The following is a 15,403-nucleotide window of genomic DNA, read 5'->3' as shown; positions in this document are numbered from 1 at the left end:
GGTTTTAAGTCCATTTTCCATTCTAAATGTGAATTGGTGGAGACAGTTAGCCTCAAATGCAGGTGGAATCATGAGCCACTGTTTGTACCATCGTACACACAATCTATGATGATCCTGTTGTGGAGCAAAGAGGAAGATATGAATCAGAGGTTCAGATTATGTTACCAAGATCTTAGAGGCAGATGTCTTGACTTCTGCTATAGCTCAAGAGGTGTAGTGATCCCCAGAGGTATCTTTCCATAGGGTGAATGATGAGTTACATGCTGTAATTATAGAAAGATGAGCCATGTTACTCACAAAAGAGAAAGTTTGTCCTTGTAGATGAAAACAAGAATATGTTACTGTAATACTAGTAATCTGCTGAAGCATCCACAGTCAGGTACCAGAATTAATAGGGGTAATAATCCCCATAAGCAATTATGACAAATGTGATTACCTGTGAAATTCTAAATTTAGATTCATATCAGGAGAAGCCAGATACTAATGGTGATGGCGTATTTATTGCAATGAAGAACTCTGTAGTGTCTAGTAATTGTATTACAGGCTGTGAATTTGAAATGATCTGGGTGAGGGCAAGCATCACAGATAGTTCAAACATAGTAATCACATCCTTTTATAGTCTTCCTGCTTGAAGAGCCATAGTGGCAGAGCACTCCAGAAGAAACTTGGAGAATGTAGTGAACTAGTCTCCTGCTCGAGCTATTGTAATAGGAAGAAACTTCAGATTGCCAGAAATAGAACAGAACAACCATGTAATTAAGAATGTTGCCGAAGAGGGGTATCCATCTGTGATTTTTTTTCCAAAAAATAAATAAAATAAAAATGAAAAATAAATTTGAACAGTTAGTTGGAGAACTAACTTGTGAGGGCAACATCTTAAAACTCGTAACAATTAACAAACCTAATTTTTTAAACCAGTTAATGATGAAGAGGGAATCACTGATCGTAAGCCTGTGATAGCATCATTGACTGTGGGTGTTAAAAGGATTCGTAATAAAGGAAACACACTATTTTTTTCTTAGCAGGAATGGCTGAAAGAAAGGTGTACAAGCAAAGGTGTGGAGCACAAGTGAATAAAATTAAAAAGGATTTTACAATACATTGTAGATCTTTATGTGCATAGCAAGGGTATGAGAGAGGGAAAGAGCCACTGTGGTTCAGTAGCCGTGTTATAAATCTGCTACGAAAGCGAAAAAGCACTTCATTACAGATTTAAGTGAAGTGAAACCCTAGTAGACAAACAAAAGATGAACGAAGGCAGATGAGCATAAGCAGAGCAATGTGAGAAGCATTCAGTGAATTTAAAAGTAAGAAATTTAACCAAAAATCCTAATAAGTTTTCATCACACATAAAATCAGTTATCTGATGAAACTGGTCTGTTCAGTTCCAATAGTGGCATCAGAACAGAAGATGACAGAGATAAAGTACTGAATTTGGTCTTCCAAAATTGTTCCACTGTAGAAGATTGTAATGCAGTTCTTTCTTTCAGTCACTGCATTAATGCCAGAATGGCATATATTGAAACAAGTGATGGAAGAATAGAAAATCAGCTAAAATCACTTACCAGTAGAAGTGGTTCTGGACAATATGAAATATCTGTGAGTTTCTACAGAGATTTTGCAAAAAAAATTTGTTTCCCTACTGCGTAGCTGGAGCTGCTAAGGGTACCAAGTGATTGGAAAAAGGTCAGCTAATCCCCATAGTCAAGTACAGGTGTATATTTATGACATCAGTCTGTTGTAGAATTATGGAACATGTTTTACCCTCAAGCTTTAGAAACTTCTTGGAGAATGAAAATGTCCTTTATAAATATCAACATGAATTCTACAGACTTGACTCTATTCCATCTTGAAATCCAGAGTGCCGTGGGCAACATTTGGAAGACATTTGATATAGTTCTTCAGTCTCATTTAGTGGAGAAAAGAAGAGCTTCTGAGTATTGGACTAGATTCCTGAAAGTATTCAGGACTTAATGTAGGTTAATTGTACACAGCCATGGTCTCACCATGTCAGTTTTAGACAAAATAGTATTCAGGACTTCCTTGCAGATAGAAATCTTCATATCAATCTTAAAGAGATGTAATTTTAGGTGTGTTCTGGTTGGGTGTTGTCGGCCCATTATTGTTTACAGTACATTTATATAAATGATGTATTAGAAATAACCTATGTGAGTCTGTTTGGGAATGATGCTGTTGTGTTTAGGATGGCTGCAACACCAGAGTAATGTAGTAAAATGCAGGAAACTTGCAGAGGATTGATAATTGGTGCAGGGGTTGGTAGTTAACTTCGCATGTATCTAAATGTAGCATGTTAAGTATAAAGAGGTTATGAGATCCATTTCTGTATGCTGTTGGCAATAAATCATTGGAAATAATTAAAATGGTAAAATACTTTGGAGTAGGCTTATAGAGTCCTTAAAGTGAAATGATCTCGTATAGTCACAGGAAAGTCAGTTCCCAGGCTGGGATTCATAGGCAGAATTTTAAGGATATATAATTCATTCACTAAAGAGGTACCTTAAAAACAGTCATTTGACTGATTTTTGAGTCTTGCTAATTAGTTGGGATTCCATATCAGGTTGGATTAATAGAAAAGATGTGGAAGATTCAATGAAGAGCAGCACATTTTGTCACAGGATCATTTAATAAATGCATGAGTGTTATGAAGATGCTCAACAACCTCCAGTGGCAGAGAGCAAGACAGGCATTGTGTGTGAAGGAGGTGTTTACTATTTAAATGCCGAGAGTACAATGCAAGAAGAGTTTGTTCACATAACTGCAACAAGAAAATCGGAAAAATTGAAGCTCATACAGGGGCTTGCTTACCAACAGTTGTTTTTCCCTTGAACCATTTGATAATGGAACAGAGAAAAGGCATACAGCATACCAGAAATCCCCGTCACACATCGTAACGTTGTTGTGGAGCATAGATGGTGTTGGAATATGCACTGTGTCAGTGTGCCTGATGCAGTATTTGACTATACAACTGACATGGTGACAAACATGCAGTCAGGAAACATCTAAAAGGCATTGTAGGGATATTTTCATTTCTGTTTTATTGGAGTGTCCTTGTTAATGTGTATTAAATATTCTGCATGATGTTTTTATGGATAACTTTCATGGAAGATGTTTCGGCCAAGATTTGACCATCATCACCTATGGCTAGCGCCACTTCTTGTTTCCCGTAGCATGTTCGAACATTACAAGTTTGCTCTTCGTATTCGTCCGCATTAACGTACATTTTCCACACTAAGAGCTAACTGCCAGTCATCACACCAACAAAAAATTTTGTCTCAGTTTCTGCAGTAAACCAAATTTAGGGATATTGGTCTGTAATTTTGTGGATCCATTCTTGCACCTTTGTTATTTACTGGAGTTGCCTGTGCTTTTTGCCAGTCACAGGGGACTTTATGTTAGGTGAGAGATTCATGATAAATGCAGGCTAGGTAAGGGGCCAATGTCACAGATTACTCTTTGTAAAACTGAATCGGGATGCCATCTGGACCTCGTGGTTTATTTGCTTTCAAATCTTTCGGTTGTATATCTATGCCAGGGATGCTTATTACTGTGTGTCATCCATACGGGAGCCTATGTGTGTCCATCCTTGTGCCAGAAGGTCCAGGGGACTACAGCTGTTCACTATTGTAAGAAAATGAAACACTTAGAGCCATCCGTATGTTGTTATTTATTGTGTAGCTACCAGTTTCAGCAGTCAATGCACAATCTTCAGGCCTTAGTTGATGCTGAAGGGGTTATCAGTTCACAGTTGATAATTGGAGAGGCAACATCACTGTTACAAGTAGTCTGTGTAAACATGTTGTAAGCCATTGATGCATCGATATATATAGGGAACGTGATAACCCCTTCACTATCAGCTAAGGCCTGAAGACGATGCACTTAGATGCCAAAAGTGCTAGCTACACAATAAATAACAGCATAAGGATGGCTGTAGGTATTCCATTTTCTTATAATACGAGATTCTGTCCAGTGGTCAAATGACGGAATGTTGTGTATGGTAAAGCCAAGAGACTATGGAGTTTTAAACTTCGTTATGCAGTATCTTGATCTATATGAGTAGAGATTCATGTCTGCTTTTATCCTTTTTTTAACAGATGTGTTAAGTAATAAGTAAATCCTATTAATTCGTATAATGTTTCATGCCATTACACATTCTGTTAATGACCAGTGCAGCTGCCATAAAGCTCTTCTCTCTACATTGCCATTCACTAAAAATATAAAAGTTAATAGTGCTTTTAGTTATAAGTATAGAAACTGAAAATTTGAATTGTTTGTGTGTATTGTGTCATTAAGTATTTGATCTGCTGTACTACTCTATACCTTGCCAACAATGTCAAAGCTTTAAAATTTGGAAGTGTCCCACATCCAGATACTGCCCTGTTGACTTCATATTTTTATCTAATCACAAATTTCCATGAAACTATAAAAATGTACAGGAATGTTTTATTAGACAAATGTTTTACAGTTGGGTATATTTAGTGCATAACGTGAACATTGAGTTTTCAAACAGTATCTGCAAAGCTTTGCAGTATATCTGTGTAATTTACTTAGTTTTGTTGAAAATTTTAGAGCTGTGGTTCGATCTCTGAGAGCAAGGAAAATTGCAACTGTTGGTGTAGGATTCCCAGCCACGCCTCTAATGGAAGGCCGCATTCGTTTCTGCCTTTCTGCAGCACACACCAAAGAACAGCTAGATGCGGTAAGTTTTCTGATGAAATAGTGTGACATTAATGAAGATTGGTTCTGCTCTAATATAAGAAGATAGATTTAACATATCCAGCATGTCGGAAGGTGTGGTTTTTATTATAATAGTAATGGCAACAATATGGGAGGAACAGATTGTGACTCGCCATAATTATAGAGGTGGCATTGATTAGCCGTCTATTCTTTCCATATTGTTGTTCCATCCGGGACTTTCTATTAGTAGTAGTTTACATATGATAAACTAGTGAACATTATTGTGCTGAAATTTATTTTTAACTACTATGTATAAAAAAAGCAGGTTCGTGTCTGACTGACTCATCATCTCCCAGCCCCAAACCACTAAGAGTAGAAACTTGAAATTTGGAGAGGGTGTGGACCTTCTACTGTAGGCATCATTTAAGAAGGGATTGTTCAAAATTTCATTCTTAAGGGGATGAAAGAATTTTTGAAAATATGTCACTATTAAGGCAGAAATGTAGAACTATGAAAATTGGTATTTGGGTTCTCAGTCAGAAATAAAAAGAAATGTTTTTTCAGCATTTTTGGAAATTCAGTCACTAATGGGGTAAAATAGGGGGTGCTTTTTTTTATAAAAACTATTAAAGCATTTTTGAAGTTAAATTTATGAAAACTGGGATTTGAATTCTTGGTTATAAGTAAAATACGTGTTTGACTGTTTTTGGTAATTCAACCCATAAGAGTTTGAAATAGGGGATGAAAATTTTTAAAAAATTACTTTGTTATATTAAAAAAAATTTAAAGTAAAATCTATGAAAACTGATATTTCACATCTTGGTTGGGTGTAAAGAAATATGTGTTCGAGGATGAAAGTTTCTATGGAAATATCACTACAAAATGCAAAAACCAAAATTAACAAAAATACCTCAGATTCCAGCTACCAGAATTGCATTTTAGTCAGAAGCACATTCGGAAAAGACCATGCTAGTGGCCTTAATTAGTGTGAAAAGTTTAGAAGGTGTTGCAATTTATGAACAACATAAAAATTCAATTAAAGAAAAACATAAAAAAAGTTGTGCAGACAATACAGTCTACTAGAGCAAAGCAACAGGTGCTAAGCTAGTTAAATATGATACCGAAATGTCATGGATGGAATACAAATAATGGAAAAGCGAAGGTAACCTCTCACTGTTTAGTTGATGCATTGAGGTACATAAACAAGGTTGATAATGTTACTAAGTTTCTATTGTATGAAAGGAAAATTCCATTTATAAAACTAAGAAAGTATGAGACAATTATTGGTCAGTCCTTGCCTTCAGTGTCAAAATGTTTGGTACTGCCAAGCTTTTGGAACTATTAGGAAAGGTTAGGGAAGATTAAAAAGGAAAGGCAGATCACTCGTACACCGGAATTAAATGGATCCACCTGTAGTGAGCATGGCACTAATATTTCAGAAAGCAGTTTTATGCATGTCTGTTGGCATTACCAAACATTTTGTCTGCTGAACATAAGCAGTGGCCAGCAGTTGTGTCTTGTAATTTATCACTAAGCTGCTTCTACTCTTGTTTTTATCTGTTTACCACTTGTTACGTCATCCACACAATGAGTTTTGTTCCTTGCATTATTTATACTGTCAAATACAGGTAGATTGTTCTCATTTAAACTCCAACAAAAAGTGGAACCAAAGGTTATTTGGCTAACAAAGCTGAGGAAATGGTCGAAGGAAGCAATATGATGATTAAGAGAAGGACCAGCCTAGATCAAGTGAGACTCAGCAATATGGGAGGGATGAACAGTGACATGCCAGAAAAACCATATTTGATTATTTGAAAAGTTGGCTTGGTGAGTCACCAGAGGCTTAAAAAAAGGCACAGTAAGTTATAGAGGAGAACTAGCCAAAGACAGGAAAGCTATAGAGAAACGGAATGTATGAAATGAAGGCAGTGAAAGAATAATAAAAAATAAGAAACTGAAGGGACAAATGAGAGGGTTGGCAGTGGGAAACAACTGCAAATATGCTGCCACTGGTAATGTTCAGAGATACTTGTGCGTGCTTGAATTCGAAAGTGTCTTCAGTGCTTTTCTCCACTGGTGGCAAGTCAAAACTTTGGGGTAGTAAGTTGTTGTGCAGCTTGCACTATTTGTTTTACTGCCTACTCCGTAAAGACATCAATGTCAACTGGATGTTAAAATCTAATCTTCCTTCCTTGTTGTGTACACATAGTCCACCTTTAAATTCTCCTCTTCACACTATAATCATTTTCATTTTTTCCATATTTTATATTTTGTAGCTTATGGTCTTCTCTTAGCTTGACAATTTATTCTATACAATTTGTGTACATTTTTCTTTTTTTCTGTAGCTGCTCATTTGTGTCTCAGACAAGCTGCTCTTTTTAGTGTTCTTCTGTACCTCTTACTTGTTGACTGCCACATTGTAGGTCCGACATCACATGATTTCAAATATTGTTGGTAGCATTTGTTATGGTTTTCTGTCTCGTACTGACTTGATGTGCCTTCATTGACATCATTCTTGAATAGTCTCATTTCCCTCAAAGCAATCCTCCTTTATCACAGGAAGAAATGTGCAGATTTGAATGCGAATGTATTTGTTTGCAATTGTCTAATGCCAGGTGATAAGAAAAGATTGTCTTTCTCATGATCTGAATTTAGCATCATCTCCAATATCCTTTTTTTAAGAACTGTTATTGGAACATTTATGATTAAATTTAGCAGAGATTCAAAGTAAAATTTAACTTTACTGCCACAACAATTGCTCAGTTCACTTCCAATTTCTTCTCCAGCATTCTTTCTTGATGTTTTTGGATCCCGATTCATGGACCTAACACCTATTTTGTGTGTCATCACTCATAATAAACCACTCCAAAGAAACACACACACACACACACACACACACACACACACACACACACACACACACAAACTGATGAAATGTACATGTTTCACACATGGCACTAACAAAACACTACTGTATACCGTCCGCACAAGACGTGAATGTGCATCATGCATACAGTTATCATAATCACAGAGATTGGCTTACATTACATAAGCTTTGCACAACTTTGCGTGAAGCCAAATTTTTTGAAAGCTGTAATTTCAACATTTTGAATGGAGCACCAGTCGTAACTGCTTATCAGAGTGTCATGGTATAGTGTAATGGTTTGCATATCAGTCTCATATGTGAAACTTTATGGGTTCAAATCTTGTCAAAGGGAGTGAAAATTTTTTATTTCTAAATCTAATCAAAACCATTTGATTATTATTTGTTTTCAGTTAATTGGCTTAAATGTAATTTTTTTCTAATTTTTTGTCATATCATTTTCATCATTGTAGTGACTTTATTTGCTCTTACTTTTCTTCCTATTGTTCTTTCTTACTTGGAATCTGCCTGTGTCACATATAATCTCCAGCCAAGCGCCAGAGAGCACTGCTCAGTAATTAGTAACACAGCAGCTCATGTAGCTAATGTGAGGAGAGTTCCAGATAACCAGTAGTAGGGAGAAATTACAGTTTGCTTTTTGCACTGAAACTGATTTTTTCCCGTTTTGACTTTGCTCGTAGACATTAGCTTCAATGGCAGTGAATGAAGAGATTGTGATTTTAGTTCCACTGCAGATAGTTGACTGCCGTTTTATTGAATAAAAGTTGCACATCACAAGGTTGTTGCTAGCTTAGGACACAGTTTTAAATTCAGGGCTGCAAAACACATCGTCTGCCACAGTTCAGTCATTGGTCACTTGAAAGCTCACATTTCTGACATACCTCACAGCAATCACTTCCAACATTTCTCTGTGTTACACATTAACAGCATTTATGAAGTGACCCATCGTATATGTGTGTGTTACCTATAGCCGAGCAGTAGATGGCAGCCAATGTGGCAACACTGTAGGGGAAAGCTTCAGATGTCAACTGTCAAGTAATTTTAATAGGACTGTAGTAACACTGCTCAATTTGGGTTTCATATACAATTTATATTTCCATGCATTACTTTTAATGTGAAGCTTTTTCTGTTGCACAATTGGCATTTGTCATATTGCTTAGAAGCAAAGCTACAGAAATGTAATGAGTGTGAAATTTTAATCTACAACAGAAGCTGATATGGAGAGATGAATTACTAAGAGAGATAGGAAATGAGCAGATGGGTCAGTGAACACAGTGAAGTGGAATCTGTGATGAAAATGAAATGGATGTGGGTGAGATGTCTAGCAGATAAGTGAATGGTGGATGAAACAAAGAATAGTTATAACTGTGATGAAGAGAAGTGGTTGTGGGTGGGATGTTTAGCCAGATTAATGAATGGTGGATGAACCGAAGAAGTTATTAGTTGGGTTGCAAGAAATAAGAAAAGAGACATTGACTATAATGCATGGAGAACTCCACAGGCAGCCTTTATTCAGCAGTTTGTCATACAGATGATAGCTATTATTATTATTATTATTATTATTATTATTATTGAGCTTTATGCTATGCCTAGGAGTTCTTTTTGATGTTACACCTTACAAATGGTTATGAATATGACAATAGTTAATAACTTTAAAATAAAAATTAGTAGCTTTTTTATTGTGGCTATCCTCTCAGTACACACAAATTAATATTAGTGTAGATAAGAGGCATAGTGCCCATGTTGTGTATTAAAACAGAAGCATTTTTGAAATAACCATTTGCTCAGCCTTGTTTCTAAGAGGCTGTGCTCTGGTGTATTCAAACAAAGCCATTAACAATTGTAGCACATCTGTCGTAATTTAGAATTCAGATAGTGAGGGAATGTTCCATTGAGTCATTTTATGCAGTATTCTAACATACGAGCAGATACCACATGTAAGCAGCATCTTATCTGTACCATTATGTACACACATCTTTCTCCTTTTGTTACAGGCACTGAAAGTGATTGAAGAAATTTCTGACAATTTGGGATTAAGATATTCACAGCTTCCTCGCGAGAAAGGCACCATTCAGTATGGAGATGAAGCAGTGGAATGAGCATAGTAAAACTGTTTTTATGAATATGCATTTATTGCTCCACCAGATGTGTTTCAGGTTATGCTTACAGTAATCACAAACTAACTTCCCGATAGACATGTGCGACGTATATTCAGCATATTCATGGCACATTATTCATACTGTGGTTGGTGTTGCTTTTGCTGATCCTGCTGGTGCACTTCAGTGATAGTTCCATTGGTTTACTGTCATAACCTATGATACATATCAAAAAAAGTGTAATTTATATCTTCACATTTTATATGAACTGTGTGTTTTTGTTGTGTTATTTAATACAGAGTCTGCCTTTGTATGAAATAAGCTGTTTGCAGCACCATGCATTTCTTGTTTCTTTTTATGAATCTGTTTGTGTTATTTGCAGTTTTTTTTTAATTATTGAGTGTAATTTGTCCACAAGTTTTCCAGCTTGGAATTGATGTACATATACATATAAGTTCTATGAACTTTTTATCCATGTATTTTTAAATTTTTATGCCTTTTTGAAGTATATGACATGTTGTTTAACTGTTACCCATATAGTGCATATTTGGATTGACTGAAAAAAATATTGAGTGAAAGATTGCAGTGCAATACTGTACTGTAAAAGTCTAGAAAACTATACTAAAGTATTATAGAAATGCACAACTCTAATGTTTGTAATTCCTGTTTTGAATGTGTGTTCAGTTCTGAGTCTCATCAAGATAGATATATATATTTACAGTATGAAATTGTTCTTTATTGTGGAAGTAAAAGTTCTAGCTGGAAGATTGTTTTGTTGCTCCTTTGTTTTAATTATGTAGAATACTTTTTATGGATTTGCCCTTTCTTTTTTAAAATTGTATACTGGATGACAATACTTTCCTGAATGGTGCCTGTGTGATCGAAATGGTCGTATATTACAATTTGAGAGAGCTGAAAATTGGTATGACAGTGAAAATGTGACATTGGATATGTTCCTTAAGAATTCAGTGTAGATTCTTAATTATGTGCATGTTGAGCATCCATCCATTACAACTGGTGACTTGGCTGATTTTGTGCTTGTCTGTTAGTTTCAACAGTCATTAATTAGCAGAGTAAACCAGTTTCTGTTATTGGTCTAACGAACTTTTTGCCACTAGATTTAGAATGTGTCTGTGATAGATAGGTCCACAGAAGTCCACATTTAATTTTGTGGAGTGATACTGGAGGAAATTAGATTTAGATGAGGTGCACAATAAAGTTAATGTAATTTTTCATGACACAACACAGTGTATGTTATAGAACACCACCCTGCAGATCTGTATGTGTAAAAGCTTAGTTTCTCCCTTTGCTGTTTCATTAGCAGTTTCTAATCAAGAATTCAAAGTTTAAGCCACATAGATTCTTGAAGATCATTGTTTTGCAAGACTGAATTCATTGTGGTAGGATTTATCAGCTTAGTATTCATCTCTGGGAGTGTTCTGTTTTCCATATACTTGTTTTTGTGTCTCCTGGTAGTTTTTTTAATGCAACTAATCTCTTTTTTATAAGAGTATGGTTTTTGGTCAGATAAGTCTTCCTACTACAAATGACAAGACCCACAAAAGCTGCATTGATATTTGGTTCAAGTCATTTTAATAATAAAGTTGGAGGGAAATGTTTCATTTTATGTGGATGGTGTGTGTACAAAAGGGGATCCCATCGGTGTGTGTCTCACATTGGTATGGACTAGAGACTCTATTGTGCAGAATTTGAGAGGTAACATTTTTGTGATAATGGTCACTTGTGAGGACATTGGATAAGTGTCCACATTTGGGACAGCATATTATCTTAGTCGAAAGTAAGGAACAGAAAGAAATCAAATTTTCCATTCATCAACTACTGTGTTGTCATCTAACTTGATTAGATTCATTCTGAGCAGGTAACATGAAAAAGATGGAGTATCAGAAGTCATATATTGAAGAAGAGTGCCTCAAAAAAGTTGACTTGAAAACACTGAAATTTTCGAACTGTTATAGTGCAGTTCACCACCAACCATTTTAAAAATATTTGCAACACATTTACTGCAGTCTGAAGCTGGCTCTTTAAGTACAATACTAAGGCTATTACATGAAACACACACAATAATCCAGTGATTGTGGTATTGATTACGGTTTTAAACAGATGTAACAGGAATTGTTCTACAGGCTTTATATGAAACTTCACTCAAGTCATCACTGCCAAAGATCTCTGTGTTTTAAAATTTTTCTCGTGGAGCATACACACATAGCAGTAGTTTAAAAAGTGTGTGTCTTTTGCTAATGGTTTTCTAATATAACTGAAAAGCTCAACAACTGACTGTGGCAATTCTTGTGGCATAACACTGAGAATCATGTTCCATTAAGCAGTGTGGTTCCGTCTCTCAGTCCACGATACGGAAATGCGTTTTATGGTACGAAACATGAGCTGTATATTGTGCTACATTTGAAATACAGTATTACTCCAAATGAGTAGCTACTTACTCATTTGCATTTTAAATGTTTTCAATCTAATCATATTTCCTTTTCCTAACTTGGGGTCCCTTCACAAATCTTGGTAATTTTCATGTTCAACATAACAAGAGTATTTGTGCAGTGACCTTTCAGTATTCTGAGAACCTGAAAATTGCTTACTGAAATCAGCTTGTGAAGCAGTAATTCATTTTATCTTTGAAGCATTCCTTTATTGAAATAGCAAATAGTTAGTTGTGTGAGGATGGGCTTTTAGTCTCAGAAGTGCTGTCACTCATGTATCTAGTCTAATTAACTGAGTTTAATAATGTTCATTGTTACCAAAAATGCAGTAAATGACTACTTGTATTAAGAGTTTTGATTATATAATTTATACAATTACTGTCTGTGTTTTCAGTCATTCACTGCTGCCAGATGTGTGTATTATACTAAAGTTAAATTTTATGTAACATGTGTTCCAGTGTTAAGTTTGGTAGAGAAATATGAGTGCATTTGAAAGAAAGTGTTGAAACTTTGGGAATGTAAGTGGGTGTGTGTTAGTAGATATTTTAATCATCCTACACTGCAGTATGGTCACAGAATTGAATTGAACTGAACTGGAGTGTGGAAACTGTGGTGAACACTAGTTCGTATTTTGCGTTTAATATTGCTGTGCAATGAACTGTATACTGGGTTGGAGAGGATGATTGTGTGGGGAGGGGAGTGATGGCTGGCAAACAGAGTAAAATATGGAAGATTAATCTTGAATGACGAAAAAATTTGAAACTGAATTTACTTATTGATCTACAAGAAAATAGGAAATGTGGCATTTATGTTCCAAGGGTTTGTTAAGAACAGTTGGAAGAAACAATACAAACATTTGAATGTGCTGTGGTTGTAATTTGTGTCTCTACTTAAAACTACAACTTTTAAAAAGGAAGAAAGGGTGATAAAAAGGGAGAGATTAATCACATTGTATAAAGCAGTTCAGTAGCCAAACTCACACTTTACGTAAGAAACTGTGCCGTAAGAATTGTTTTACAAACTTTGCTGATTTAGTTCCTTGACTCAATTTTGATTGAAATCTACTGATCTAGTTTTATGAGTTTGTTATGATTGATTGAATAATTGGATTGACAATTTCATACATATTTTTGGCTCCTCTTGGCTTCGAATATTCTTTACTTTCTTCTTCATTCAACTACCTGTTTTTGTTAATGTTGGGCTATAAAACACTGGTTTAATTGAATTGAATTACATGTTATTGTGTAAGAGGTATTTTCCTGTAATCGGGGAGACTTGTCTATCAGTACAAACCGAGGTTATAAAGAACTGTGAAAAATTATTAAGATATCTGAGAAAAAAATCAGGGGACCATATGTTAATTTCAGGATATGTTAAAAAGTAGAAAGGGAGAAAGTTTAGAATATATAAAGAAGAACTGTGACCATCGGTAGAAAGGATTATTATTCGATTTTATTTCTGTTGAGTTTCTATAGTTGAAAAAGACTGGGAATTTTTGCATTAAAATAACTGTTTTGAAATATGTTCTGTTTCTAGTATTAAATCAAAATTTTTGTATTTATTCAGTCTGCCTTTTTTAATAAGAAAAGAGTCATTTTGTAATTTTGAAACCTATGCATGAACATAACTGTGATATTGATTCCTGATGTAATGTTGTGCCTTGTGCAACAGAACATAGCAAAATTAACTTTGTTACAGAGTATTAAAATGGATGTTCAGCAATATGGTACAGCCTCAGGAAGAAACAATACAAACATTTGAATGTGCTTTGTAAGTGCTTCTTTTTATCGCTTGGAATTATTTATATCTCAGTTAATAGACCAAGGAGCTGTAGTGTACAAGTAAAATTTCTCACTTATCACAGCAGCATACTTTGTTATACAACTTTGTAAGAAGAAAAATTGAATTAAAATAAATTGAAATTTGTTATGTTGTAACACACTCTTCTAGATACATCCAGAAGAAGCAGTGCAATACTGTTTGCTAGTTGTTCCTGACAAAGAATTGTTTGTTAATTGAAATCACATTTACAGAAATTGGTTAGAGAAATGCAACAACTGTGAGCAAGCAAATATTCCTCTCTCACTTGGATATTGAGGCAAATTCCTGAGCACATATCTGAATCACTGTGTACTGTTAGCACTTGTAACACCTTTTCCAAATTCAGCAGTCGTATTTAACAGCTGTAAGTACACCAGCATTCTGCAAATTACTTTATGGCAGATGGTGCTAAATTATACATGTTTAAAATTTAAATGATGATTTTATTGAAGTACATGCAGAACATATTGTGTGAAGGGTCTGTTGTAGGCAAGACAATTTTAAACTATTACAATTTAGTTAGTACTTTCAGGGTTGGTTCCAAGGCCTTCAAACTTCCTTGAAAGGTAACATTTCTGTTGGTAATGGAAGTGAATAATAGCAAAGATTACTCACTAATGACATCTAGGTAACCATTTTCAAGTGGACAAGTCTCCGAATACAAGACACTGAAGAAAACTGTTTTGTATTTTATGAGGAGGCACTATGGACCAGAACAAGGGAACATGGGGTCTGAAATTCATACCATAAAAGTGATGAGAACTTATTCATCTTTACTACTGTGAAACACGTCTTCTGCTGCATGCTCTTTGCTATTAAAAAAAAGACTGCAGGATGAGGAAACAAACAAGAACACATTACTCTATTACTTGGGAACAGCAGAGCCTTTAATGTAATCTGTTTGCTATTACATACGACCTGCACTTGTGAGTCATAGTAAAGCATGCTTCTGTTTGAACTCTTACAGAGACACACACTTTCTGAAAAACTCCCAGTTGGACACGTTGCTCTGGCAGGCAGTAATGACACAGTCTTTTGGTGTTAGTACATCATTAATAGGACATGCTTACACCAAAGGTTTCAAGTGTCCCCACAATGAAAAATACAGTGGATTAGGATTGAGGGGAATGGTCTGCCGTGATAGTAGACCTCATCAACCAATCTATTGCCTCTATTAAATGTGAGGTGTTCTCGTACATTCAGGAGAAAATGGATTGGTGTTCCATTATACATGAACCACATCTCCAGCTGTTGTTGAAGTGATACCTCCTCTAGCAGACCAGACAAGTCATTTGAAACAAACTGGAGATATCTTGCACCAGTTAATCTGATTGCTAGTATTACACAGCATAACGGACACAGGCTTGACGGTTGCTTCCATTTGCCAGACCATAACAGAGAGCATATCTGCCGTTTGCTGTGTGGAATAATATGCCTCCATTATCCAGGTAAGTGAA

At 35.5% G+C, this 15,403-nt stretch overlaps 1 protein-coding gene across 4 annotated transcripts in view; it reads left to right on the top strand.

Annotated features, from left to right (window-relative positions):
• The window catches only part of LOC126194740 (serine palmitoyltransferase 2), a 419,658-nt gene extending 405,640 nt beyond the window's left edge, over positions 1–14,018 (top strand). For all 4 annotated transcript variants that reach the window (XM_049933004.1, XM_049933003.1, XM_049933002.1 and 1 more), the window contains exons 11-12: positions 4,588–4,717; positions 9,574–14,018. In XM_049933004.1, the coding sequence (XP_049788961.1) occupies positions 4,588–4,717; positions 9,574–9,678 (235 nt within the window). In that variant the 3' untranslated portion in view covers positions 9,679–14,018. The remainder of the gene's footprint in view (positions 1–4,587; positions 4,718–9,573) is intronic.
• The last annotated feature ends 1,385 nt before the right edge of the window (positions 14,019–15,403 follow it).

Source organism: Schistocerca nitens, chromosome 7 (genome assembly GCF_023898315.1).
Source record: "Schistocerca nitens isolate TAMUIC-IGC-003100 chromosome 7, iqSchNite1.1, whole genome shotgun sequence".
NCBI classification, from domain to species: domain Eukaryota; kingdom Metazoa; phylum Arthropoda; class Insecta; order Orthoptera; family Acrididae; genus Schistocerca; species Schistocerca nitens.
Note: the sequence above shows the minus strand (reverse complement) of the source record. Positions and strands in the feature narration are given on the sequence as shown.